We start from the raw sequence: 26,297 nt of genomic DNA on the forward strand, positions 1-26,297 counted from the left end.
CGACCTCCGACGCCGACCTCCGCTACCGACAGACGTAGCCGACCTCCGCTGCTGCCCGACGTTGACCGACGTAGCCGACCTCCGCTGCCGACCGACGTAGCCGACCGCCGCTGCCGACTGACGTTGACAGACGTGCCGACCGACGTAACCGACGTGCCGACCTCCGACGCCGACCTCCGCCGTTGACCGCTGCTGCTGAAATTTTTTTTTTCCAGCATTTTTTTTTCAAACAAAAATCACCTCCAGTTTTGTCGTGTTTCGGTCAACTCTTACCAATGGCAACTAACAACACAACCTCTCTTAGCTCCAATGATTTGCCGATGTTGCAAAGCAGTTATCGTCTCGATGGAAACAACTACCTGCAATGGGCCCAGTTGGTTCGTGCTACTCTCAAAGGAAGGAAGAAATTGAGTCACCTAGAAGGGAACCCTCCAGCCAAAACTGATTCGAAATATGAAGACTGGGACGATGAAGACTCTCTTATCATGACCTGGTTATGGAATTCTATGACGCCAGAGATTAGCCGAAATTGTATGTTCTTCTCCACTGCTAAGGAGATTTGGGAAAACCTTTGTCAAACATACTCCATGAAAAAAGATACTGCAGCATGGTACGAGATAGAAAACAAGATCTTTCATACCAGCCAAGGGAGCCTTTCAGTAACAAACTACTATGGTATGTTGAATGGTTTATGGATCGAATTAGATCAATATCAAAATTTGAAGATGAAGTGCACAGATGACTGTATTGCACTAACACAATTTCTTGAAAAGGTACGCATATTTAAATTTCTTTCTGGATTAAACCCTGAATTTGATCCAATTAGGATTCAGATTTTGGGAAAGGAAAATTTCCCTTCTCTCTCAGAGGTTTTTCACATTGTACGAGGGGAAGAAACTCGGAGGTTAGTAATGTTGGATGGGGGCAACTCCGTTGATAGTTCAGCTCTAAGTACTAACAACTCTGGTGATAGTTCAGCTATGGCGACTGGCAAGGGACCTATAAAAGGTTCATTTCCTTCATTTGGAAAGCCTCCCACAAAGGCTAATCGTGAAGATCGTTGGTGCAGTTATTGTAAAAAGACAGGTCATACTAAGGAAAGATGCTTCAAACTTCATGGAAAGGAGAAGGTCTTGGAACGTATTGGAGGATTCAAAGGTACCATACAAAGGCATGCTAATCAAGCATCATCTGACTCTGAAAGTACGACCTTACCTTTCCCTCAAATAGCAGAGGAGGTCCCCTCACTCAGCAAAGAAGAGTTGGAACGTTTACGAGCTCTCATGAACTCTCTTAGTAAGACTAGCTCTTGTTCTTTAACCATGAGTGGTAAGAGTTCTAGTTTCTTATCCTTTAATGCTTCTGGTACTGAGAATATCTGGATTATAGACTCTGGTGCTACTGATCATATGACACCTCATTCCTCTTATTTTTCATCCTACAATGTCTTGTCTTATAACCAACATATTACTGTAGCTAATGGTTCCAATACCCCCATTACTGGTCGTGGTAATATCCACCTTCAACCTTCCTTCCCTTTAAAAAATGTGCTTCATGTTCCCAACCTATCTAATAACCTCTTGTCAATTCATAAGATTACCCAAGATTTAAATTGTGCAGTGACATTTTTTCCTTCCCATTGTGTTTTTCAGGATCTTGCCACGGGGAAGACAATTGGACTTGCTAAAGAGCAGGGCGGGTTATATTACTTACAACAGGAAGAAACTAAAAAATGTGCTAAACTACAGGCACACACTTCTAGTCTTCAGCAAGGCACTGAATCTTGGTCATCTTCTCAAATATGGCTTCAACACAGACGTCTTGGACATCCTCCTTTTAGTACCCTAAAATCCTTATTTCCTGTTTTATTTACAAAATTATCGGTTGAGTCTTTTCATTGTGATGTTTGTCAGTTTGCTAAACACCATAGAACAACTTTTCCTTCGAATAATAATAGAAGTTCAAAACCTTTTGATCTTATTCATTCTGATGTATGGGGACCTTCATCTATTCCTAATATCTCGGGTGCAAAATGGTTTGTTTCATTTATTGATGATTGTACTCGCGTTACCTGGATATTCCTTATGAAAGATAAGTCTGAAGTTTTTCACTTGTTTGTAAATTTTTACAAAATGGTTCAAACACAATTTGAAAGTCCAATTAAGAGATTACGTTCTGATAATGGACGAGAATATGTCAACCAGAACCTTTCAAAGTTTCTTCAGGAAAATGGAGTTGTTCATGAATTAACCTGTGTGGACACTCCTCAACAAAATGGGGTTGCTGAAAGAAAAAATCGCCATCTCCTTGAGGTAACTAGAGCTTTACTTTTCCAAATGTCTGTTCCAAAATCTTACTGGGGGGAAGCCGTCCTGACTGCCACTTATTTAATTAATAGATTACCTTCTCGGGTTCTAGAGGGTGTTACTCCTATTCAACTTATGACCATATTCTATCCTTTTATTCCCATGTTAACTAGTCTTCAGAGTCGTGTCTTTGGTTGTCCAGCTTTTGTACATGTTCATAGCCCGTATCGAGGTAAGTTAGATCCTCGTGCCATCAAATGTGTCTTCATTGGTTATGCCCCCAACAAAAAGGGGTACAAATGTTATCATCCTCAAAGTCGTAAAGTTTATATTTCCAAAGATGTCAGCTTCCATGAAACAGAGTCTTTCTTTCCTAGTTCTCAGCTTCAGGGGGAGAGTATTCAAGAAGCTGAGGACCTTGAGTTGCCACCTTTTCCTTTGTTGCAGAATTCCGTTCTTAAGGAGAATGACAAAGACCCTATGCCAACATCATTACCAGAGAAGAATAATGAGGACAGATACTTTGGGAAACAATACCAACGAAGGCAACAAGAACCCGTCCTGATCGAACAGCAACTTCAATTGTCCGAACCGGAGGTAAGAACCCATACCTATGAGACCCTTGAGGACACTTTAAATAAAACTAACCTAGATGATTTACCTATTGCCTTGAGAAAAGAAAAAAGATCTTGTGCCAAATATCCTATATCTCAATTTGTGTCTACAGAAAAACTTTCTATGCAGCACCAGAGTTTTCTTTCAGTTATTGATTCTATTAGAATCCCTACATCAGTACAAGAAGCCTTAGAGGATGAGAACTGGGTTCGAGCCATGAATGAAGAAATGAAGGCATTAGAAAAGAATGAGACTTGGGAGATTGTAGAGAGACCAAAGGATAAGAAGGCAGTGGGTTGCCGGTGGATATACACAGTGAAGTATCAGTCTAATGGCACGTTGGATCGATATAAAGCAAGGTTAGTTGCAAAAGGGTACACTCAAACCTATGGGATCGATTATGAGGAAACTTTTGCTCCAGTAGCAAAAATGAATACAGTCAGAATTATTCTCTCCTTGGCAGCGCACTTTGATTGGGAGATGCATCAGTTTGATGTTAAGAATGCCTTCTTGCATGGATGCTTGGAGGAAGAAGTATACATGGAGATTCCACCGGGTTATGGTAATGTTAATGAAGAAAATAAGGTGTGCAGACTTAAGAAGGCCTTGTATGGTCTTAAACAATCACCTCGTGCTTGGTTTGGAAGGTTTACTCAAGCTATGGTATCTTTGGGGTACCGACAAAGCCAAGGTGACCATACTCTGTTTATAAAACATTCTCAGAATGGTAAACTCACTCTACTTTTGGTCTATGTAGATGATATGATTATTACAGGTGATGATGAGATTGAAAAACAAAATTTGAAGGAGAGACTAGCTGCTCAATTTGAGATGAAGGATCTTGGGAAGCTGAAGTACTTTCTTGGGATAGAAGTTGCTTACTCAAGACAGGGCATCTTTATTTCTCAAAGAAAATACATCCTTGATCTTCTCAAAGAGACTGGTAAGTTGGGTTGTAAGCCCACTGGAGTGCCAATAGAGCAAAATCATAGGATTGGGAATGATGAGGAAAACCCAAAAGTGGAGAAGACACAATATCAAAGACTTGTGGGGAAACTCATTTATCTATCACACACTAGGCCAGACATAGCCTATGCAGTTAGTGTGGTTAGCCAATTTATGCATGATCCAAGGGAAAGACACTCACAGGCAGTAGATAGAATTCTTCAGTACTTAAAAGCCTCCCCAGGAAAAGGATTGTTATTCAAAAAAGGGGAAAACTTATCCATGAAAGTATATACTGATGCTGACTATGCAGGATCGATTGTTGATAGGAGATCCACCACAGGCTACTGCATGTTCTTGGGTGGAAATCTGGTGACATGGAGGAGCAAGAAGCAAAATGTAGTTGCAAGATCAAGTGCAGAGGCAGAATTTAGAGCCATGGCTCAAGGGGTGTGTGAACTATTATGGGTGAAGATCATACTTGATGACCTTAAAATAAAATATGAAGCTCCTATGGGCTTGGCGTGTGATAATAAGTCTGCTATCAGTATTGCACACAATCCGGTTCAACATGATCGAACAAAGCATGTAGAGATAGACCGACACTTTATTAAGGAGAAGTTGGATGATGGTCTTATAGCCACGGAGTACATCCCGTCAAGACTACAATTGGCAGATATGTTTACTAAAGGACTTCCCACAAAACAATTCGAAGATCTTACTTGCAAGTTGGGAATGATAGATATACATTCACCAACTTGAGGGGGAGTGTTGCATAATCAGGAGAATTATGCTGTAATTAAGTGCAGATTCCATTTATATTTATTAGGAGAGATTTGTTAGTGATTTGATTTTATTTGATTTGTACAGCTTTAAACAACCATTATAATTGTCTTTATTTCCTTCCTTAAGTAGATTGTAAAACAGTCTATAAATAGAGACTGTAATCACATTTGTAAGACACATCAGAAATACATTCCTTCTTCTATTTCTTTCTATTCCTTTCAACTATATGTATGAGATTACATCCACAATTCAATAAACTCTTTATATTACAACCAAGTATCCAAGATCCAAGAGAAACATGAAGTGTTGATTGAGTGAAAAGGTGCAACAACTCACTAACCATATCATTGGTTGAAACAAAAAAGAGTCGATAGTATTTGATTCAGTTTTCAGTAATGGAAAGTTATCCACCAGGTGATGAAGCTTATCGAGATAGGTCTACGAGCCCATATTCTCTAGATTTGTGGACATCGTAGAAGTAACCAAATTATAAAGATGATGGACATCATTGGAAGAGATTTTCTTGCCCTTGATAAAAAATACTTCAAAGCATGGTAGAAAAACATGATATTAAAATTAAAGGCTAGCCGATATAAAAAACTAAAGAACAGTACATTAAGATGTGTTAACTTGTTGCGAACAAACTCAATCCTTGGTGGCAATATATGAAACACGGGTGATCTAGTGATCCACAAGCTTTGATTGTGGAACCACACAAAGACAAGAACTTCCCAACTATGACTAGAGAACCCATACCGACTAGTCATACTGACAAATTATTGCATATAAGAATATAGTCCTCACCTTAGAAGTCAGTATCGTATGATTTAGTTAGGCTTATCATGTCAACAACCATCCCACCACTTGTAAAATATAGATTTATGAGGCATGTTTTTAAAGTGTCCTATTCAGTGGTCATTGTTGTTGCTGAAAAATAGGTGACATGTTTTCAGAAAATAATTATAGTGGAAAATTTTCATGAAATAATTAAAGTGAAAAAGAAAACAAAATTAAGGTGGGTGGCACTAAATAAAGATAATTTAAAGAAAAAAACTCTCAACAGAATGCAGTGACAAGGGTAGTGTCAACAGCAATGCCGACAGCTGCAATAGTGGTGTTAGTGGCAATGGCAACGTCAACTATGAGCAGCAGCATTAGTGGGTGTGATTCCACAACAATGAAGGAGGTTGTTGTAATCTGGGTACGGAGCTAGGTCAATGTCATAATGTTTGCATTAAGTGAGGTTGTATGGCCCAACCCCTTTTGTTAAAAGGAAAACAAACGTTTGGGTTGTCTCTTAGTGAAGAAATGAGGGATCATTCATTAAGGTTGTCTTAGTAAGTACGTTTATGCCTAACTCAACCTCACAAAACTGACTTGTAAAGTAAGGTTTACTTGCCACTAATATATTATGATTTGGTCTTATTCCTAGTCAATGTGCAATCTACATCTCATGGGTGTCACAATGCACCTACTGTTTGTCCTTCATTTTTTATTGGTTGCTACATCATCTCTCCGCAACTTTCACCATCTTCGTTCTATGACAACATTCTATGACACAAAGCACCGCCATAGTGGATTTTTCGATAACACTGGGTCTAATAATGGTCTGATAATGGGTGACACAATAGGTCTTACAAACATTGTTAGGATAGGCTCTAATACTATCTTACAAAATGGAGTTAAAGTCTAATTCAATCTTACAAAATTAGCTTACAATATGAGGTTTACATACATTTGTATATTATAATTTGGTCATATCTATAGTCGATGTAGAATCTCCAATAAAAGATCACTTTTTGGATTTTGATTTCCAATAAAGAAATGTATCATTGTAATACTGGTGACAATGATAAAAAAGAGTTGAATTTAGAAGATGATGAAGGATGATTGATGATTCACGTTTAGGAATCTTGTGTTTGCATTTAGTTGAATGTTTTGTTTGAGACATGTAAGACATTTTATTGTTAATGAATGTCAAAATAGCATTTATCCCACTATAACATTTTTGGGATCAACAACTATCAAGGATTTAAAACATTATTAAGAGATTGTTAATAATTGGTCTTGAATATTGCATTGTCATCAAAATTCTACTAAGGCAGAACTATGATGGAAACTAGTGGTGTATTTTTTTATAATATTTATGTGTATGTATTGTATTTTTATATATGTATATGTACATATTGTTTTTTTTTTTGTCCATGATGATTCCTCCATAAACCGTTATGGCTTTCGATATATTTTTATAAAGGATTTGGTCACTGATATGTTCCATTACTGATATAAAAAACAGTGGAATATTGTCTTCTGTTAAAATGTAATGTTATTTTACTATTTTTTTTGTTTGTATGCACCAACTTTAGGGTAAGGATTTAAGGTAAATGCCTCGCCTTATTTTGTAACTCCTATTTATACATCAATAAAAAGCACCACAGTGTAGGTTGAATACATTGTTTCTCCTTCATCTTATTAATTGAAGTTTCAAATAAAAGATGTCTTCAAATGTGTATTTTATTGCTCTTGAATTTCCGAATCCCACTGCCCTAATATTTAGTTAAAGCCTCAAAAGGTATGAATACTGAACGTGAAATCCAATACCTAAGAAGTCATGCTTTCAGTTCTTTTTTGGGCCCCTAGAATAAGCTAATACAAACAAATCAATTGCTTTGTACAAGTATTTAAGGTGGCTGGAATTTTAAGATGGGCAAGTGAGTAGAAAGACGAGATTATTTCTACGAAAACTATTTGCAATTTGCAATTTGAAAACAAGAAAATAAATTCAATATATGGGCACAATATACAAGAAACATATAACAGATTAAAAAAATATTTATATGTATAGTCAGATGAGAACTTTGTAATCAAATGCAATATTTGATTCCTCATACTAACCTTCAATTGACAAAATTCGCTACATTGAGCAGTGTCACCCAAGGATGTCACATAATGACCATCATCCAAATGCTCCATCTAATCAAAGACGCAACTTATTTCATGAACAATTCAAACAGCTAATATATTTTCCAAAAATATCAACGGTGCTCTAGTAGAATAAATTAAACAAGCAAGACAATTTATTAAATTTAAGTACTTGAATGATCTTCTGGAATATATATGACGTGATCTCTTCAACTCGAGTTTCAAAATTGGAAACATATTGTGTAATGCATCCCAGAGATTGCAAAATAGTAGGGACATTCCGCTCACTATATAAAGAATCAATTAGCTCCTGGGCACATACAGAAAAACAGAAAGGGATAATGTTAATTGTCAGTGTTAAGAAGCAAATCACCTACTAGTAACAAATAGCTTTAAGTTATAACTGTCAATAGACAGATTGAAGTATGCTCATGGAGCAATTTGAGCTTTCACAAATCAACCAACATGCAAATACGGCTGTATGGTAACAGGTATAGCTTCAATTCACTAGTAGCCACTAGGGGTGGCAATACTGGCTGGGCCACCCCGTATTGTCCTGCAAAATGTGGACCGGGTTGGCCCACCCCTCATAAGGCATGGCCCCCGGTCTTGCGGGTCAGCCCACATAAGAAAATTAAAATTCTATTAGAAATGATAAATATTAATGCACTTGTAATATATATAGAAAAAACAAGCGTTATCTTGTCTGCAAATTGCATGGTGGTAGTGTTGGTGTGACAATAATCAATTTGCATCGCTAGGGACCACATTTTACCTCTTTTAATTTGTTTTCATTTTAATAATTTCTCCAATGACTTTACATTCCCCTAATATTCCTACCACACTACGAACTAAAAAGGTATTTAGGGTGGCAGAAATAGTAGGAGTCAAGAGAGCATGTGGGGGGACTGGGACATGACATTAATAAGAACAAAAGTTGGAGGAGGCAATTTTGTATTAGGGTGTTTCTTCTTGCATCCCATCAAATTTCTCCCTACACCTCATCAATTTAGGAATTTAATTTCCATAACATAAAAATTAATTTCGAAAATGGAAATTTAGAAGAGAAATAGAAAATATTCTAGAATAAACTTTCTGGAACAGCTACTTTACCTTCCATAACTCAATTTCTAGAATTGATGGGGTGCAGGAAGAAATTTGATGGGATGCAGGAAGAAGCACCCTTTTTATTATTATGCAGGTTGGCTCGTCTTGCCCCATACCTGGCCCACAAGGATTGCAGGTTATGCAGGGCAAGCCTAAGCAGGTCAATGGGCCAAAATAGTGGGTTGGCCCTTTGTTTCCCAAAGCGGGGGCTGGCCTGCTGGACCTGTCCCGCATTGCCACCCTTAGTAGCCACTAGCCATAAGAAGGAAACAAAGTGTTTACTCAACTCTCAACCTTTTACAACAATCAAATAAACTTGAAGCATGGGTGATTATGGATACGGGCTTCTACACATAAACTAGGTCATTTTTTCCTCATTTTAAGGGGGTTGAAGAGCTGTTATAATGTTAAAGAATTAATTTTTCATTTAATATATACAAATATATGAAATTATATGCAATTTTTGTATAAGTTAGTTATTTGAGATAGAACTACGTAAACTAAAAATGAAATTGTATTGTATTTAGGTCTATCAATAGCAGAACTAAAAAGAGCTTTTGTAATTAACTCATTGGAGGATATTAACCGGAAAAACTTGTTAAGTTATACATGGTCATGATTATGAGAAGTCAACATCCATACTTTGATCATGCATGTGAACAAATTTTGGTTAGCCAAAAGATCCCTTCAATGGACAACTTAGTCACTAGACTTCTTCAGGTCCCTACTTCGGAAAAAGATGAAAAATCAACTGAAGTTATTGAAATTTCATCAACGATAGAGGAGGAGAACAAAGCAACTATGGTGGACATAGAAGTTGGAATGGACATTCTAAATGCACATACTATAAGAGCATGGTCATATCCAAGAAAGTTACTACTCCTTACACTTTTTCCAAGACAAGCCAGTCCATATGTCTAAATTTGAAAAGGGAGATTCGAAGTTTTGTGATGAGTACCATGAATATGAGACTTAAATCTGAAAATTTTAAAAATCAAGCTAAATCTTCTTCAACAACAAGTATGTCAACATGTATTTCTCAATCTGTGGAAGTACAAACTAAAAAAAAGATGTAACTCAATTTTTTCTACCATTCATTCAAACACTTGGACATCTTTTGGGTTTAGATATTTTGTAACCTTCATTGATGAATTTTCTTAATGTAGCTAGGTTTATTTAATAAAAGATAAATCTTAAATTTTGTCCATGTTCACATCCTTTAACGAGTTTAAGAACCAATTTGGAAAAATAATTAAAATCTTCCAAAGTTACAACACTAAAAACTATTTCTATATTGAGTTTTCTTCTTTTTTATCCTTGCAAAGTATTCTACATGTCCCCACGCACCAACACAAAGTGGAATAGTGAAGAGGAAGAATGGATATCTTGCATGCTCCTTAACGCTAAACCCAAATGTTCCTCACTATCATCGGAGAGATAGAGTCCTCACTACATGTTTTCTAATAAATAAAATGTCTTCTTCCTATCTTGAAAATCAAAAAATTTCACTCCATAATTTTTCCAAATGATCCTTTTTTTCATGTCTCTCCTCAAGTGTTTGATTGTACATATTTTTGTTCATAATGTCTCTCAAGGGTTAGAAAAACTTTATGCAAAGGCTATTAAATGTGTTTTTCAGAGATGTTCCCTCCTTCAAAAAGTATACAAATGTTATTTTCTAACTACCGAATGATTATATGTCTATTGTTGTTACCCTTTTTAAGGAGATACCTTTTTTTGTTAGTTGTTCTTTACAGCCCCTGTATAAAGAGAATCCTTGTTTTCCTTTGTACAATTTATCAATACAAAAGTTACTTTTTCAAAGTGGTTACTCTTCTTGTTAATCGTCACCCACCTTGAGTTCACGGGAGGTGTTATAATTGTAATCTATTTGATATTAGCTTTATTATAGGTGTTTTTCATCAGTTATTCTTTACAACCCCTGTATAAAGAGAATCCTTGTTTTCCTTTGTACAATTTATCAATACAAAAGTTACTTTTTCTCTTTTCTCTCTCTCTTAACTCTAATATAGAATGTCAATAGCACTTCCTCTAGGATACTACCAATCCCATCTATTGAGCAATGTGTTAATATTCTAGCCAAAGCCCTTTCTACCACTTGGTTTCAATTTGAGGAATAAGCGGAAGATGTGTAACCTTCCACCCTTAGTCCAATCACCTACAACTTGAGAGGGATATGTTAAAGAATATAGTTAAGGGTTCACGGGATCCTATCATTAGCATTGTTGTACTGTATTTCTCTCTCTAGTTCATCACCCTATTCAATTAGTTAGTGTCCAGTTACATTGAACCGTGTAATCTTACTATTCACAACCAATAATAATAACATATATCAGTTTCTTCCTTTACAAGTTTATCTTGCTTCTCTCAGAATCTTCAAGTGATGATGCCTGAGCAATTAATATGTACTATAGGAAAAAATAAAACTAAAAATTGTCTCTCAGTTGGTAGCTGTTAAACATAAATAGTTGTTTTCTTCACTAAAAAACTAAAATAACAAATATATAGTTAGAAGTAGCATTCACACAAAAAATGTATACCTCATATAACTCTCTAAAAACTGATTGTTCAAAACGTAAAGCAACAATCGCAGAACCAGCAAATTTGGCCTGTCTGCGTGTTCCATCCAAGCAAAGTCTCCTTAAAAATGGATAAATATCACTGCATATAGAAAACACAGGGAAACTAAATTAGGAAGGCAGTCAAATATCAGTTCATCGACTTTTACTTCGAATGGTTAACTCAAAGCTGACATTTCTCCAACTAAAAGAAAAGTTTCAACTTAACTCCAAAAAATTACTATCTTAATCATAATTATAGATTCTTAGTACATTTAGTCAACTTTACATAATTGGAGAAGCCGCAAAATCTGACAAAAGGAGAGAACAAAATTTGAAAATTAACAAGCTGACAACATGAATACAAAGTATCTATAAATTACTTAATGTCTCAAAGCAAGACCCCACCAGATGCATCAGAAGTCCAGGAAAAAGCCACTGTTTTTATCATGAAAATAAGTTACAGATCAAACCTTTAAAAGTCCAACACAGGACTCTTTTATAAAAAATATTTCAAATTAAAACAAAACACATTTGGATGCAATACAAGTATTCATTGAAATAGTAGCAACAATGGTAGTTTTTATTAAAGCAGACTATCTGGCGTGTAATTCTGTAAAAATATTTAGCATACATATGTTGAAAATACCTATGATTGAAAGACATATGACAGCCTGCCTTTGCTATAACTTCAATCAGCTTGTCATTAACAGGACTTTTCTGTTCCAACAACAATAAGAACTGTTTTTCCAAACCTTTCACCATAGAGGGGAAATATCGAACAATAGCCTGATTCAAATAAAATGGTGGCAAGATTTATCAAGTAATTCAAATTAAAGACTACTGCTTGACTCCTACAAACAAATAGGTTTGATTCAATTTGGCTTTAATAGCAAAAATAATTTAATATTCTTAGGGTAGCCATAAATCACTTCATATTCAAAAACCTTCTCTACTTTTGAATTAATTACTGACAGAGAGACGACATTGATAAAGAAAACACACAAAACCATTCCTGAAACCTGATGGATTAAGCTTTTGCACTACATACGTTCATTCATGAGATATCTAAATTATTTTGATCACACTTTCATTCCTCATCAACATTAACTTACAATGAACATATAAGCAGACTCATATGACATCCTAAACAAATAAAAAATCCAAACCCAATAATCTATGGTTTGTTATTCTTCAAGCTTGAAGATATTTCATTTGAAGAGGATTGAAACAAACATATCATGCGTTAAGCCTTCTTCCTATTGCATAAACTTCTAGGATGAGTACATCTTTGGCCAACATAACAAAACCATAGTAAAATATCACTTTTGAATGCACTTGTGTGAAAGGAACAGAACAATAGAAAACATTGTTAACAAACTGAACTGTGTTATTTCACTTATGAAATAAAAAGCCTACAAGAGTTTTATAGGTAACTGCTTACAATAAAAGATATAGTAGTAAGTAATAGCTAACTGTTGTAACACTGTAGTAATAGCTAACAGCTGTAATAGAGTAGTAATAGCTAACAGTTGTAACAGAGTACATACCCAATATAACAAAGTACTTACTCTAACGCCACCCCCATCAAACTCGAGGAAAAGATTTTTCAAAGGAAAACTCTTCAAATAGAGTTTGCCTCCAAGGATTCTGTGAAGGGGGAGCATTTGTTACAGGACGGGACTTTTTAGCTAGTTACTTTGTTTTTCTGTTTTTATGTTGGTACTTTAACAGTTAGTAGTTTAGCTATAAAAAAGGATGCTTTGTGATCTGAGTTCTTAATTTTTTTGTCCGACTCATTTTGTAAACTTCTGTATCTTTTTCCTAATTCAATACATTAGGAATCCATTCATTCTTTAGCATTTCCTATTCTTCCAATTCTTAGTTCCCTATTCTCTTGAAATGTCTACATCAGAACTAACTATATTGAAGAAAGTGTATGAAAATCGACTAAGAAGCATTGTATTACCAGCAGAAGATTAGCAGAAGAATCCTCCAAATTCCTATTTCCATTTTCATTATTGGTAAGATAATCTAAGATACATTTGACATGCTCTGAGCCGAAAATGTTGGATGAACATTTGGAGAATAGTGGACGTAAAAACTCATAATCTCCAATCATTACCAGATGTTTATCCTGCAAGAAAAATATAAAAAAAAAGACATAAAATGGGGAATATGGATGGTTATACAAAAACAAAAATAAATACATACAGAATACTAAGATTAAAAATATACATAGAGAACATTCAACAGGATGTATAGAAAAGTTCGAGAAACTTGACACATGAAAACAATCATTACATATTCTCATTTGCAACACTCCTGAAGCATAATCATCACACAAGTCACTTACTTTTAGGGAGAAAACAAGGTTACTGAGGGAAGAGCAACGAAAGAAAAATTATGAGAATCTCAACCCTTAATCCAGCAAAACTAATTCACTTTCAATCATAAGAGAACTGTTTAGGGTATGACTAATTGTACAGAAGTGTTAACACTTCCCTATTCACAGGACCACACACAAAAGAACACTATGCATGACATTCAATTAAAAAACTCATTCAAATTTCTGATATAGAATATTGTGTGCATAAGTGGGAACCAAACAGCATACTTTCATAGTTTGTCCAATCATGGTGAAGTCTTGTTCCTCCAACAATTGTTCAAGTAAATTAAACACACTATTATCTTTAATTTGGTTTAACTTATGCAGACACTCTTCAGCTTTGTGAGAATCCGGGAAGAATGCTGCCAATTTTGTAAACATACTATCAATCTTCTTCTGCATTTCTTCAAGACAAATTTCCTGAAAATAGTTACCAAGCTCCATTATTATCAAGCTATCAAATCATAGGTAGAACACATAAAAATGACCATATGTTATGCTGATTCCATCATACAATTTCTTAACTATTAATTACCAATTGGGGAAAAAAGTAATGATTGACTTTCAGTAAAAAAATTATAATAAAAGTCAATGAAAAAATATAACCCATAAGATGAGCAAATTGTTATGGCTGAAATTCAATCATGTGCACAAGTTAAACCTTTATTATAAAGACCCTCCTGAGTTGTGATTCTCCCACTATAAAGAGAACCATTAGAAAATGTTCCACGCTAGCTAAAAATATGAGCAGAATATTCTTTATAAGGTTTGGGAAATCCTCCTCCCTTAGGCTAGTTGTAAAAAGTAAATATGGCTCTATTTGTTCCTAATATCATACTAAAGTCTTTCTGACAGTTACTATCAGAAAACCTGTTTCTGATAATATTCATAGAGGAGCAATTGCTCTTAAATAGAATACAAAAAAACTTAATAATTGAAAATCCTAATTTGTGATGGACACAATGATTCTATCCCTATAATTTTTAAGGATCAATGATTGTGTACATTAAATATAAAATATACTATCAATCTATTAATCGTCCTAATTATGGAATGTAATTAAATCTCCTAATTATGTAATTAAAACTGTACAAGGAAATATTTTCTCCAGCAAAAATCAAAGGATTCTGACAGTTACAGAGTTGAATATTTAGAGAGTCAGTTAGTGTTTAGAAATATAAGAAATATCTAAAGATATCAGGTACTGGGCGTAAAGGGTATTAAAAGGTCCTGTAGAATATGGGCAAATTGTTACTTATAAGACTTGGACATTCCTCCTCCCTTTAATATTTTTTTGCTAGTGACCTATGCCCAGTCCGTTTCTAATAATCATCACTCTTGCTCCATATGTCTAAAAAATATATCCTAATTACATACATAAGATTGTAATAACAAACTTATGTTTTGTTACTGCCAAGTCAATCACTCTAAAATTACAAGTAGGAAGCCTCTACTACTTAATTACATAAAATATTCTACTAACAAATAGCAAGCCTTAGTCTCTACTCACTACTCGTTAATAATTAGTTTGATTTTATGTATGCCTTTTTAATCAGCTATATATTAACAACTTACTGAAGTATTCCACCTATTTCTGTCCAACAAAAAACATACTAAAAGGTCACCTTATAATGAGTAAATACACCAACTATTTTACTTTTACCTTCATTTTCTTCCGCATAGTCAAATAGTTTTTCATTTCATTTTGGAACCTGAAAAGAAAGGAACAATTTATAAACAATACTCTGTTTTGATCCTGTTCACACCATGTTGGTATTAGTACCTTCTCTTTTGAACCAAAATAATATCCAGCGCCTTTTCAAGAGGAAAACGGGAAAGAGAAAACATGTGTATCCAATGGTTTGTCCTTTCCTCAATTGGAAGATCCTCAGGGAATAGATCATCAGAAAGAACAAATTCCAAGTTCTGGAACCTGAACAATGAAAAATAACTTTCACTTCTAACAAGAAAACTCTAACTTTGAATCAACTAGCAATCTTGAATTCATAAACTGACCTGAACTCCTTACAATCTTTATCATAGGACAGCCTCATAATTTTACAGGGAATCTCTTCAAAGTGATTACTAATTTCCATGCTACCTTCATAACATTTCTTGCAGTAATCTCGATATACCCTGATCAACTTTTGCAAGGCACTTTTTCTAACAGTTATCTGTAAAAGCATTACAAATTATTAGGAATCTATATTGTCCCTATTTTTTCCTTCAGAAAGCAAACAAAATTCCACAGCACATGCCTTTATATCCCGAAGTCTTTCGGTGGCTTGAGATAGTAGTTTGGATGAAACAAGTTTTAGGTTTGAACTAAAAATATCACAGGCGACAAACACTGCCTGCTTTCTCACTTGTTCATCAGAGTCTAATAATCGATCTTCAACACAAGCTGCTCAGTTGGACGAAATTATCAGGACATTTGAATATTGAATATGGAACCAAACAAGGTACTATCAATGAAGAATATTTATCAAGGAGCTTACTCATAATATCACATGATTCTGTACCATCACAGGGATTTGCTAAATAGAAAACTTTAGCACATTGTAGGGCACTAATCTTAACATCCACAGATTTATCAGAAAATCTTTTCAAAAACTCCATAAAAAGAAGAGGATAGTTCTGAGCAACACGATGTTGAAGTGCAAAAAGCTTCCCCACCAAATTTATAGCTTTTATCTGAACATCAACCTCATCAGCCTGTAAAGTCAAATGCAAATACAGCCAAAAAAAAGTAAGAGTACCAATACATTTTAAAAAAAAAAACAGAATGGACATGTAGACAATAAATGAACCAATTTCAAACAACTGGTTCCATCTTATGTAAAATTTAAAATTTTGATGTAAAGGTGTGTACCGATAATTCTTTGATTAAACTTGGGATGACAGACACAAGCATCTCAGGCGCACAGTCGAAAACTTTTGAGAAAATTTCATAGTAATATTGTTTAAGCGCACTGCCCATAGCATCTCTGTCATGTATACAAGAAGCTAAAAAACCACAAACTAGGAGGTTTAGCTCATCCTCTTGAGCACAAGTTTTGATGACTGATGCAGCAAGGTTTTCAGCAGCAAAATTTGCATCCTGCCATTCTGCTGGAGTTAGATTTTGAAACAATATGACTTCATTTCAGATATAGAGAAGTGTTTTTTTCAAACCCAAAACATCCGAATAGACAAAACAAAAACTCAAAAATATCTAAATGTCACTATCACTATATAATCATGAATAATGGTATTCCCAGCAATTAAAGAGGAAATCAAATTGCGAAAATAATTTGCATCAGACCTTACAAACCAAAGCAAACCAAATTAGAAGGCTTTAAACATAAAATACACTAAGCAAATTGACTTCACAAAACAATGAAGCACAGTGTTTTCTGGAAAATAGTCATATTCTAGTGGACAAAAAAGGGAAATAAATGAAATTGCATCACACTCAGCATTTGATTTTCAATTACAAAGCTCATTTGTGTATTTCCATGAAAAAAAATACAAAACACATGTTAACTACGATTAAAAGAATTGAAAAAAAAAAATCATCTTACCCCTTTTTGCTTGACAAGATTTTGTAAAACCACTCCTAATAGTTGCTGAAAAGCCTCCTCACTATCATACAAAATGTTTATCATTATAGAAGTCATGGCACTAGTGAGAAGTTGTTCATCTCTGCAAAAGAGGTGAAGTGGGTCAGGTGTCATTAATTTTTCCATGAAAATCAACAATCGAAAACGGATTGCATATTTCTGCAATTATAAGGAATGGCTGCTTCACAAGAAATAACAGCTATGGTTATTAAACTACAACCTCCCAAGCCCCACCAACTGTTGTATTACATAACTTAAACATTAAGGATAAATGGATGATATGAAAAATCCATTATAAGCTAAAACTATCAATTTTGTCTTAGAAGTCAGACACTGAACTGTGTCCGCCGTATAAAAAGACCTTTGGTAAATCTAAAATAAGCTAATACAATTTTCCCCAATTAGATAATAATCCCAGAAATACAGTAAAGTAGCCAAGCACAAAGAGGGAGGGAGAGGCAGGAGATTGATCTCATGTTAAACCTCACAACTGAGAAGAAAATATTGAACATCTCAAGAACTAGGTCCAGGCAGTTATTCTCCAGCATTAACACACAACACTTTAACTGAGCCATTATCTCCAATACTTTAACCCTTTTCGAAAAGAATGGACTTGCAGTATCAGCTAGATCCTCAAACAAATTAATGATAAGTTTAAATACATCCTGAAATAAAAATACATCTGCAGTCAGCGCAACAATTAAACTAAAGTAGTATATAATTCAAGCAGTCAAGAAGCAAAAAAGAGTAAAAGAAAAAACTACACATATTTCAACTATGCTACACATAATAGATACCCTCAAATGCTTGTCTTCAAAAGGCGGTTCAGGTGCCATAAGTCTAAAGAGCTCGGTGACACACGTGGCAACCACAAGTCTAACTTCCTTATCTGCATGTTGAAGCATACCACCACAAACCACAGCATTTGACAGGGGCTTCAGAGCATCTTCTTGTTTCTTAGCAGCTTGTAATTCCTTGGCCGTCCGTGGTTGAGGAGACTGTTTTATCTGAGACAAAGCATTTGCCGCTTTCTGCACAGCATAATAATAATAATGAGAATAATAATAATAATAATAATAATAATGTACTTAGTTTACCAGCGGGTAAGGTAACCAACACTCACTGGAAACCATTTTAGAGAGGAAACTGAAATTGATTACAATGGAACCACAAAGTGACTAGTATACTCAGAAAAGTAACTAATTATCCCAACTACTAGCAACCATCTAACCAAACACCTAGAAACTGATTTCAAGAAACAGAGTTCAAAATGTCACGGTAATTCTCGAGACTGATAATTTATTACAACCTAGTTCAACGCACTCAAAATTCATCGGCAAACGATAAAAATCACAGATATAAGTGGTGCAAGTGTCATTCGAGAAAGAGAAGGTATCCAAGAAGGAGAAACTTACTCCGAGGGATTTGACGATGAAGTCCTTGTTGGGACGAGTTCGTTGAGCGAGGTGTCTTCCGATTTCGGAGACTAATTGCAGCGAGGATTCGTCCATGGAGGAATTGAGGAACGAACGAACAAAGCAGAGCGTAGTTTGGGAAGAAAAGGAGCGGGAGTGTGTGAAAAATAATGAGTAAAGGGCCGTTTCGTTTTCGTTGAGCAGGGAGGAACCCGCCCTAGCACGCGCGTTAACACTAATCGCGTGTCAAAAATAAAAATATATAACGAAAGAAGTTAGCTTCTTTATAAAAATATTAAAAATTAAATAAACGATATTATAAATTTATAGTTTTTATATGTTTTTAAAAAATAATTATAAATAAGAATATATATATATATATATATAAATTTATAGTAATATTTAAAAAATATAGATATTTATAAATTTAAAAAAAAAATATTTGTAAGCGCAAAAGGAGAAGAAATAATGTAGTTTTGTATGTATAAGACAAAAAAAAAACACTTTCACTATTATTCATTTTCAACATTTTTCTTTATTCTCTTCTTCCATATATATGATCAGGTCTTAATTATTTAATTGACTTTTTCTAATTTAATAAGTTCTTTGAAATGCTTGCAAGATAATTCATATTTTAACTATTTGTTATCTCAAAGAAATTAAAAAAGAAATAATTACGATCATATCAATTTGGTAATATTTTAGAAATAAAGAGAAAACAAATATTGATAGTAATTCATAATTAATACTAATAATAGATACAATATCAGTCATGACTGATTATTCGTACTAATTAATTCTAAGAAAACACAAATCCAAATATGTGTAATATAAATAAAGTTAATACATATATATCATACTTGGTGGCTATAAAAAATATCACTGTACAAATGAGAGATTCACTATACAAATAAATTTATATCTTTTAGTAGATTGATATCTTTTTATTTCAGTTTCACTCATACTTTTAAGGAAAAATAATAAAATTATTTATTCTTTGATTTTGGAGTATCATATCTTTATTTTATTTTTTCTGTAAAAATTGAATAAGTATGCATCAATGCTGTTAATAAATTGATTTACTCGATAAGATATTAATTTATATTTTTTATGGGAAAACAATTTTCCTTTGTTCTTTTATGAATTAAAATATGTAAAAAAATAATTTTTGTTGTTAGTATTCTACGCACTAAGTCGACGCTTATTATCTCTCTTAAGTCTTTTTGTAAATAAACAATTAGGCAACGATAAATTAATATGATTAATAATTATTGGCATCATTCTGTTTTCCATTTTGTTTTAGAGTAAAGTCTACATCTCCAATATTTGGAATGCTCAGTGCTATCACCAATTTTCCATTCAAGAAAATAGTTTTCTATTTCTAATATCATTAATATGTCTTTATTAACAAATTCTTTAACAGATATTGAATCAATGTAAAAAAATCCAAATATGGGATTTGTGGAAACAAAGAATATGGTTGCTTCATATTTCTTACTTCCTCAAATCCAGCGACTTAAAAAATCCAAGACCTTCATAAGAATTCTATTTGAAAAAAGAAAAAAGCATATGAGCCTACAAAGATTACATGGAAATCCAAATACATCATATTATTAGTCAGTCAGCTATTTCATCAAACTTTTTTTTTTTTTCAAAAGGTTTGAAAACAAGAAAATCGTGAAATGAAAACTAATTTTAGAAACTAAAAAAAATTAGTTGCTAGTAACTAAATTAGACATTATTTTAAAAATTAACAAAATTTTTGTTTTTAAATTTATTTTTATTATTATTAAATAGTTTCTAAATTGGTATCTAATTAACTACCAAGATTTTTGCTACCAAATTTGGTAGTTATTAGATACCAATTTAGAAACTATTTAACAATAATAGAAACTAATTTAGAAACCAAAAAAATATTAGTTTATAAAATGGTTTCTAATTTAGTCACTATAACAACTAATTATTTTTTATCTCTAAAATTAGTTTCTATTTCATAAGTTTCTATGCATTGTTGGAAATGTAAATATTTAAAAAATGATGTTATCATTATTGTCAAATAAGTAACTTGTTGTGAAGTTTTTCCTCTCATAAACCACTTCATATTTATATTGTAGTAGTACCAATAGCAAAATACTATATAGGTGATTTTTCTTAGAATTGATCTTGATTTTTTTTTTTATAGAAAGTGCAATACTGCAATGCTTTTGCTGCCACATGAATCACTTAATAAATACCTTAAAAAAGCAAACTAAGTGGAATGTTGAGCATTTTCGAAATTAAACAATTTTACATTGCTTATGAAATTGAATCTTATTGAAAAAGGTTGATATGTAAAGAGTGTTGATGAGAAAAAGTGAGGAGGACGGTGATCAAAGTAATGAAGAGAATCAGTTATTAACAGGTTTTCATTTGAATATCAACTCATTCGTGATATTGAGAAACTGCTCCTTAAATTGAAAATTGCTTAGCGGAAGAAAACTGCTTAGTGGAAGGGAAAATTACTAAATCACCAAAGGATTCTTCTGATAATCAAATATATTAAAGGAGTAAAATAGGAAAAAAAAATTGTCTACACAAAAACAATTTTAAAGGGAAATCTCCTTAGCTATAGATTTTAAAATTATAATATTTAAAATTTTAAAATTACTATTTCTGTTATCTATCAAACGATATGATAATAAATTATAAATTCACCAAAAATAATTATACAATGTTATTTTATAATATAATTTTTTCTTGTTAATCTTTAAAATAATTCTCAACAAATTAATTAGAGACATGTTTATTATTTAGTTTGGCCATCATTTTGAGAATAACATGTGCTAGAAATCAAAAGTTTAGTTTCAAACATTTCCTAATGAATTTTTCAAAATTGACTAAGAAACTTAACATCTATATAAGACAATCTTAGGTAGACCATGCAACCCGATAACTTCTTTTAATAATGGTTTAAGAATGTAGCTAGCATTATCTAATTTGTGGCATGATATAAAATGGGTCATCTTGCTAAAATTGTACACCACCATAAAGATAGAATCATAGTCCCTATGGGTTCCAGAGAGACCTAAAACAAAGTTCATTCTTATTTCTTGCAAAGGGGTACTAACTATAGGGAGGGATGTATAGTTCATGAGGCATTATTTTAGACTTAACTTTCAAACAAACTATGCATTTATAATAGTGCCTTTGGACATTTACTTTGTGTGGCCAATAAAATTTGCTTTTACAAAAAAATAAGGTTTTATCAATCCATAATGGTCCATGAGACCTCCCTCGTGACTTTCTCTTACAAGAAGTTTCTGATGAATCCTTGAGCTATATAAAGTTTTTCTTTAGTAAAATGATAACCCTAAGAAAGGTAGAACTCATAAAGACATGATGTAAATGTGGATGCAAAATTGAATGATCAAGTATGAGAAGTTAAAGAACAACAAAGATGGATCCTTGAATGTTGTTAGTCAACTTAGGCTTTGGATCCTTCCCTCCAGTGTATGTTTAGGCTTTAGCCTTGTGGCTTTCTCCCTTAGACCTTTCTCAAGGCCTTTTGACTTATTTTCTTCTTTGTTCTACCTTTCAATGATGTTCCCTCTCAATGATTTGGAATGTTGCCCTGAGGTCCCTATTTATAGAATTTTGGAATGGACCTCCAATGGATTCATGAGATTTGGTATTTTTGGCTTCTTGAGATTCTCAAATTCAAGATTTGTCAAAGATTCGCTCCTAGCTAAGCCCAACTCTCCACCTTTCTTAGCCATGAAGTAAATTTGACTTGGGTTTTGGCTTCAAGCAAAATCTGTCTCCTTCATTTTTATGCATGAGGGCTTCAAGTCTTTCCTGAGTGAATTTGGGTTTTCTTCATGGTGAATGAGTCTCTGCACTCATCCTTCTTGGATTCCCTCAGCCCTTTGAGCTATGGATTTCTTTAACTATTTTGGCCTCAATCTGCTCAACATATTATAAAAGCGCTCAACGTTGTGAGTATTTTCTTGAAGCTTGTTATCTGCACTTAGTTCGTTGAGTCTTTCTTCATGAGTTGGACATATTGACTTTTTTTTACTTTGTCATAAGTTTGCTACTCTTTTGTCCTTTTTTGCAAGATTTATGCATATTTCTCCTCCTCTTCTTTATATCTAAGTTCAACTGGTTTTGGAAGGAATTGACATGTTTTTCAACTCATTTTTATACATTTTCTATGCAAAATGCATGTCTATTGATGTATGATTTTTACTACATTTTAACCCCTGTCAATTACTCCTAACTTAGCTCTTTCTTTTTCTTCAAGCAAAGATCTTGTAGGTGTGGGTCTTGAGTAGTAATGATTAGCTTGAATTTTGTCAAAGTTAGTTTGGAATTGAAGAGATGTCAATACTTATGCTTTTAGCATAAGTGTTGCATACTTAAGCCCAAGACACATGAAGTTTGTATTACAAAAGGCTCTAAACCATGCATAAGCTAATTCATTTTCCCCAATCCAATTTCACTCCCAACCCATATAGTTGTTTACACTCAAGTGATTTTTGCAATTCTCAAACAATTTTTGTATTTCATTTATAGTTCTCAAGATAACACAACAAGCACAGACTAGTCAAAGTGCTTGTTTTTTCCCTGGGGAAGTGTATCAACTTTCTCACTTAGACATTTAAGGTTTATCTCTTCTTATTTCATAACACTTGTTATTTTCCTTTTTAGCCAATTCCTTTCTATTCTTCTATTGCTCATACTACTTTTCTTTTTATGATTCTACTAAGGGTATGAGTTAAGCACTTTGTTGGACATCTAAGGGTATTTCTCCAATTTGTTTTTGGTGAAGTCTAGCTTAGTTTTCTCATGTGTCTACATTTTATCTTTTTCAAAATAAGATGATGGATCCAAGATAATAGTTTTAAAATGGTTAAAATGTTTTTGAAAACGTTATCGAAATGGTTTATGAAAGTTATTTTTTGTTAACCGGTTAAATTCATAAATCAACGAGTTGAAAATACTTATGAATTTTTTCAAGTGCTTTGCGTGAAAAGTTTTAATCTGTTAAAAAATGAGTTTTCATGTGTTAGATAAAATGTGTTTTTCATTTCAGGTTTTTAACATGCATAAAAAACCGAATTATACTAGTAATTTCACTTTAAGTGAAATCAACTGGTTAATTCATATTTTAACCGATTATTTTTTACAACTGTGTATTTAATTAGTTTTGTTGTTTGTCAAAATTTATAAATAGGTTCCTAGAACCTTAAAATAAAATCGTTTTTGGAATTTGAGAAAAATATTATTGTATTTTTTTACACAAAGGTTGTAAATTTTTATTTATTTTTTAATTATTGGAGATCTTGTTTCATCATCTTGTTTTGTGAAGGATTAAGGTTGATTTGGATAACCAAAAACCCAAATTGTGTTTCTATAGTTTTTTTGTCAAGTGGTTTCATTCCATCTTTCTTTCTTTACTTGTATTTGATTGAATTACAATGCAAGATGGGGTTTCTTGGGTGTTGTAATATGTATCAGTGTGTTACAGGACTACAATTAATCTTGTAGGGTTTAAGATTGTTGTTCTTTGTATAAGAATTGTTTTGATTAGTGAAAACCATTTCAGTGTGAAGTGGTAACTCGATGTAGCTCTTGGAAAAGAGTGAATTGTTAAAATATATGGCCTTAAACAAGAGGGGGTGAATTGTTTAAGAAGGATTTTCTAAAACTTTGAAGGTATAATGAAAGCAAATGAAGAATCACAAAGAAAGAAACTAAGGAGAGCAATGCACAAAACTATTTTAGTTGATTCCCAGAAAATCAACCAGTTGTTTTTGCGATGCAACCGGTTGTTTTTATCAGCAATTAATAAAAACAACTTCAAATATATATATATATATGTGTGTGTGTGTGTGTGTGTGAGATCAGGGAAAGAGAAAATCACACAAATAGATTTATACTGATTCACTCTTACACCAAGAGCTACATCCAGTCCTCAGAAACCACTAGATATTCCACTATGCAATCAAAACCATATTACAAACACCACACACCAAAGTAGTGACCTTGAACTCCTCAAGAAACACACTACCTTTGGCAAACCACAACTATAGTGTTGATCTTGAACACCTCAAGAACATACAACACTCTCTGGAAACACAAATACATAAATACAGAAGATTGAGAAAGGATTACACCTGATCAAAGCACAACTGAAAAGAATACAATTGCAATCCTATTCCACTCTCACTTGAAAATCCAAAGCTTGATGTGAATCTTGAAAACTTGAGATCAAATTTGTCAAACTGAATTCTCAAAACTGTTTCTTACCTTCAGGAGCGTATAACAAACTATATATACTTCCAAAGGTTGGTTAAAAACATTAAAGGCATGAGCGTATTCAATTAGAAATCATTTAAGACAAATTCACCAATCAAAACTGAATTCTGTTAGAATTTCTAGAGACACAATCGGTTGAAATCACGAAACAACCGATTGATTTGGTTTGACAGCAAAGTCAACCAAGTCAAATAGCTTTCAACCTTTTTCAAAAACCTATAAGAACAAAACAACCGGTTGATTCGACAAAACAACTGGTTGTTTTTCACTTGGTTAGAAAAACATCAATTTTCAAAAAGGTTTTAATTCACATCAGTTTTAGATTCAACAAAGGAGTGGATTACACTTTAATCTACTCAGATCCCACCCACACACAACAACAACTCCTTCCTTTCTTCAAACACCTTGGATTTGGATTCTGCAAAGCTCTTGATCACTCTTGATCAACAATCTCCCCCTATTTGATGAAGAAAAATCCCTGGTTGCTTGTGTTGGTCTTGTTTGAATCTGAAACAACACCTGCAAAACAGAAACTATGCAAACCCAGAGCATCTCTAATAGCAGGTTATGATGGCACACTAACTAGTTTTCTGCATAACCACAAGAGTAGAGAAACCAACCACAAACAATGCCAAAACTACCAAAACTGCAGCACCAAAACCAAACCAGCATATGCAGCAGAAACTGAAACACACTTCAATTAGAGTTATAGCAGTTTTAAGACAACATAAAAACCATATTCTCCCCTTATTTGTCTTCACAAATAAAATTGGGAAGAGATAAAAATAGAATTAAGAAAGAGATGTCCAAAAAATAAAGTAAGATAAACATAAAGATAACTAAAATTTTGCTTGAATCTTCCTTTCCGTACTGCAACTCAAAAAGTTGGTTTTAAACAGCTTCAATTTGTTCATCAAGGTTCTAGAAACGTGTATCCATGCTTTGGAATCTGTCATCAAAGTTCTTAAAATTTGTAGCACAAAAATCATGGAGATTCTTTTGGTTTTCAGCAAAGTTGTCCATCCTATTAACCATAAACCTCTGAAAATGAGACATCGAGAGAATCATTTCTCCTTGATTTCCAACACTAGTTCCAACACCTATATCAACAACAACATGTTCTTCTTTTAGCATCAACTCCAGCACCTTCAGCATCAAGATCTTCCTCTTCTTGTTTAGCTTGCACACCACTTGAGGAACCACCTTGATCACCATCTTTGCTTACCCATTTTCCACCAATCTTGGTGAAACCCATCTTTCTAAGTGAACCATTGTTCACTTCAAGAGATGATTTCACAAATTTAGTTTGTTCTTCCTCAAGGTCCACTTCA

At 33.5% G+C, this 26,297-nt stretch overlaps 1 protein-coding gene across 2 annotated transcripts in view; it reads right to left on the bottom strand.

Moving 5' to 3' along the window:
* LOC137823575 (sister chromatid cohesion protein PDS5 homolog B) overlaps positions 1–18,901 on the bottom strand; it is a 31,797-nt gene extending 12,896 nt beyond the window's left edge. For both annotated transcript variants that reach the window (XR_011083149.1, XM_068628764.1), the window contains exons 1-16: positions 18,667–18,901; positions 18,049–18,282; positions 17,735–17,916; positions 17,213–17,333; positions 16,522–16,749; positions 16,148–16,364; positions 15,908–16,053; positions 15,666–15,823; positions 15,433–15,582; positions 15,313–15,361; positions 13,878–14,069; positions 13,230–13,397; positions 11,910–12,049; positions 11,243–11,363; positions 7,747–7,884; positions 7,548–7,625 (exon numbers count right to left, since the gene is read on the bottom strand). Coding sequence is in view for 1 of the 2 variants with exons in the window: in XM_068628764.1 (XP_068484865.1) it covers positions 7,548–7,625; positions 7,747–7,884; positions 11,243–11,363; positions 11,910–12,049; positions 13,230–13,397; positions 13,878–14,069; positions 15,313–15,361; positions 15,433–15,582; positions 15,666–15,823; positions 15,908–16,053; positions 16,148–16,364; positions 16,522–16,749; positions 17,213–17,333; positions 17,735–17,916; positions 18,049–18,282; positions 18,667–18,762 (2,418 nt within the window). In the remaining variant the exon portion in view is untranslated. The remainder of the gene's footprint in view (positions 1–7,547; positions 7,626–7,746; positions 7,885–11,242; positions 11,364–11,909; positions 12,050–13,229; positions 13,398–13,877; positions 14,070–15,312; positions 15,362–15,432; positions 15,583–15,665; positions 15,824–15,907; positions 16,054–16,147; positions 16,365–16,521; positions 16,750–17,212; positions 17,334–17,734; positions 17,917–18,048; positions 18,283–18,666) is intronic.
* Positions 18,902–26,297: the final 7,396 nt, after the last annotated feature.

This window comes from Phaseolus vulgaris, chromosome 8 (genome assembly GCF_000499845.2).
Source record: "Phaseolus vulgaris cultivar G19833 chromosome 8, P. vulgaris v2.0, whole genome shotgun sequence".
Classification (NCBI taxonomy): Eukaryota; Viridiplantae; Streptophyta; class Magnoliopsida; order Fabales; family Fabaceae; genus Phaseolus; species Phaseolus vulgaris.